This window comes from Terrapene carolina, unplaced genomic scaffold (assembly GCF_002925995.2).
Source record: "Terrapene carolina triunguis isolate 2854851 unplaced genomic scaffold, T_m_triunguis-2.0 Scaffold34464, whole genome shotgun sequence".
In the NCBI taxonomy this organism is placed as follows: domain Eukaryota; kingdom Metazoa; phylum Chordata; order Testudines; family Emydidae; genus Terrapene; species Terrapene triunguis.
This window is the reverse complement of record NW_020698815.1, coordinates 1-565: the sequence shown is the minus strand read 5'-3', so window position 1 is coordinate 565 and position 565 is coordinate 1. Positions and strand designations below refer to the sequence as shown.

At 62.1% G+C, this 565-nt stretch overlaps 1 protein-coding gene across 1 annotated transcript in view; it reads right to left on the bottom strand.

The window, feature by feature from the left end:
• Positions 1–560, bottom strand: part of LOC113405230 (acetylcholinesterase-like) — a gene marked incomplete at its 5' end in the record, with an annotated part of 1416 nt that extends 856 nt beyond the window's left edge. Inside the window, one exon of the mRNA XM_026646223.2 lies at positions 46–560. Coding sequence (XP_026502008.1) covers positions 46–560 — 515 coding nt within the window. The remainder of the gene's footprint in view (positions 1–45) is intronic.
• Between the last annotated feature and the right edge of the window lie 5 nt (positions 561–565).

The window sequence follows — 565 nt, the reverse complement described above, 5'->3', positions numbered from 1 at the left end:
TGTTAGGACTCAGGGGCACGAGAGGATTCTGGGGGACTCCCTTACCCGCTCCTGGCAAACTCCGCCCAGTACCGCATCACCCTGCGGCTCAGCCCGGTCTCGGCCTCTGTGAGAGTGTAGTTGGCGCCCCACATGGACGCCAGGGTCCCGAAGAGGTAGGGCACCTCGGAGCCGTGTGGCACCCCCATCCACTCAGGTAAAGACAAGCCAGGAATGCGGTGAGTGAAGTAGTAGGTGTACACAGGACTGCCGGCCTCCGCCTCTCGCCCAGCTACCTCGGCTACCGGGCACACAAAGAGGCGGTCACCAGTGGTTTGATCCATGGCCCATAAGTACCGTCCCTCATCCTGCCTCTCCTGGCTGTACCGCTGTGCCACGATCTGGACGGCCTCTTCTGGGGCCCCTGGCATTCCCAGCCTCACCACCTGCAGCAGCTCTTCCCAGCCGATGTGGCTGGTGTTCTCCAGGCTGAAGTCAAGAGGACTGAATTTTAACATGTAGGCGCCTTCGTTGGAGGTGAACCCAGCGAGGATGGGCATAGGCTGGCCGTGCCCGGCCCTCAGCA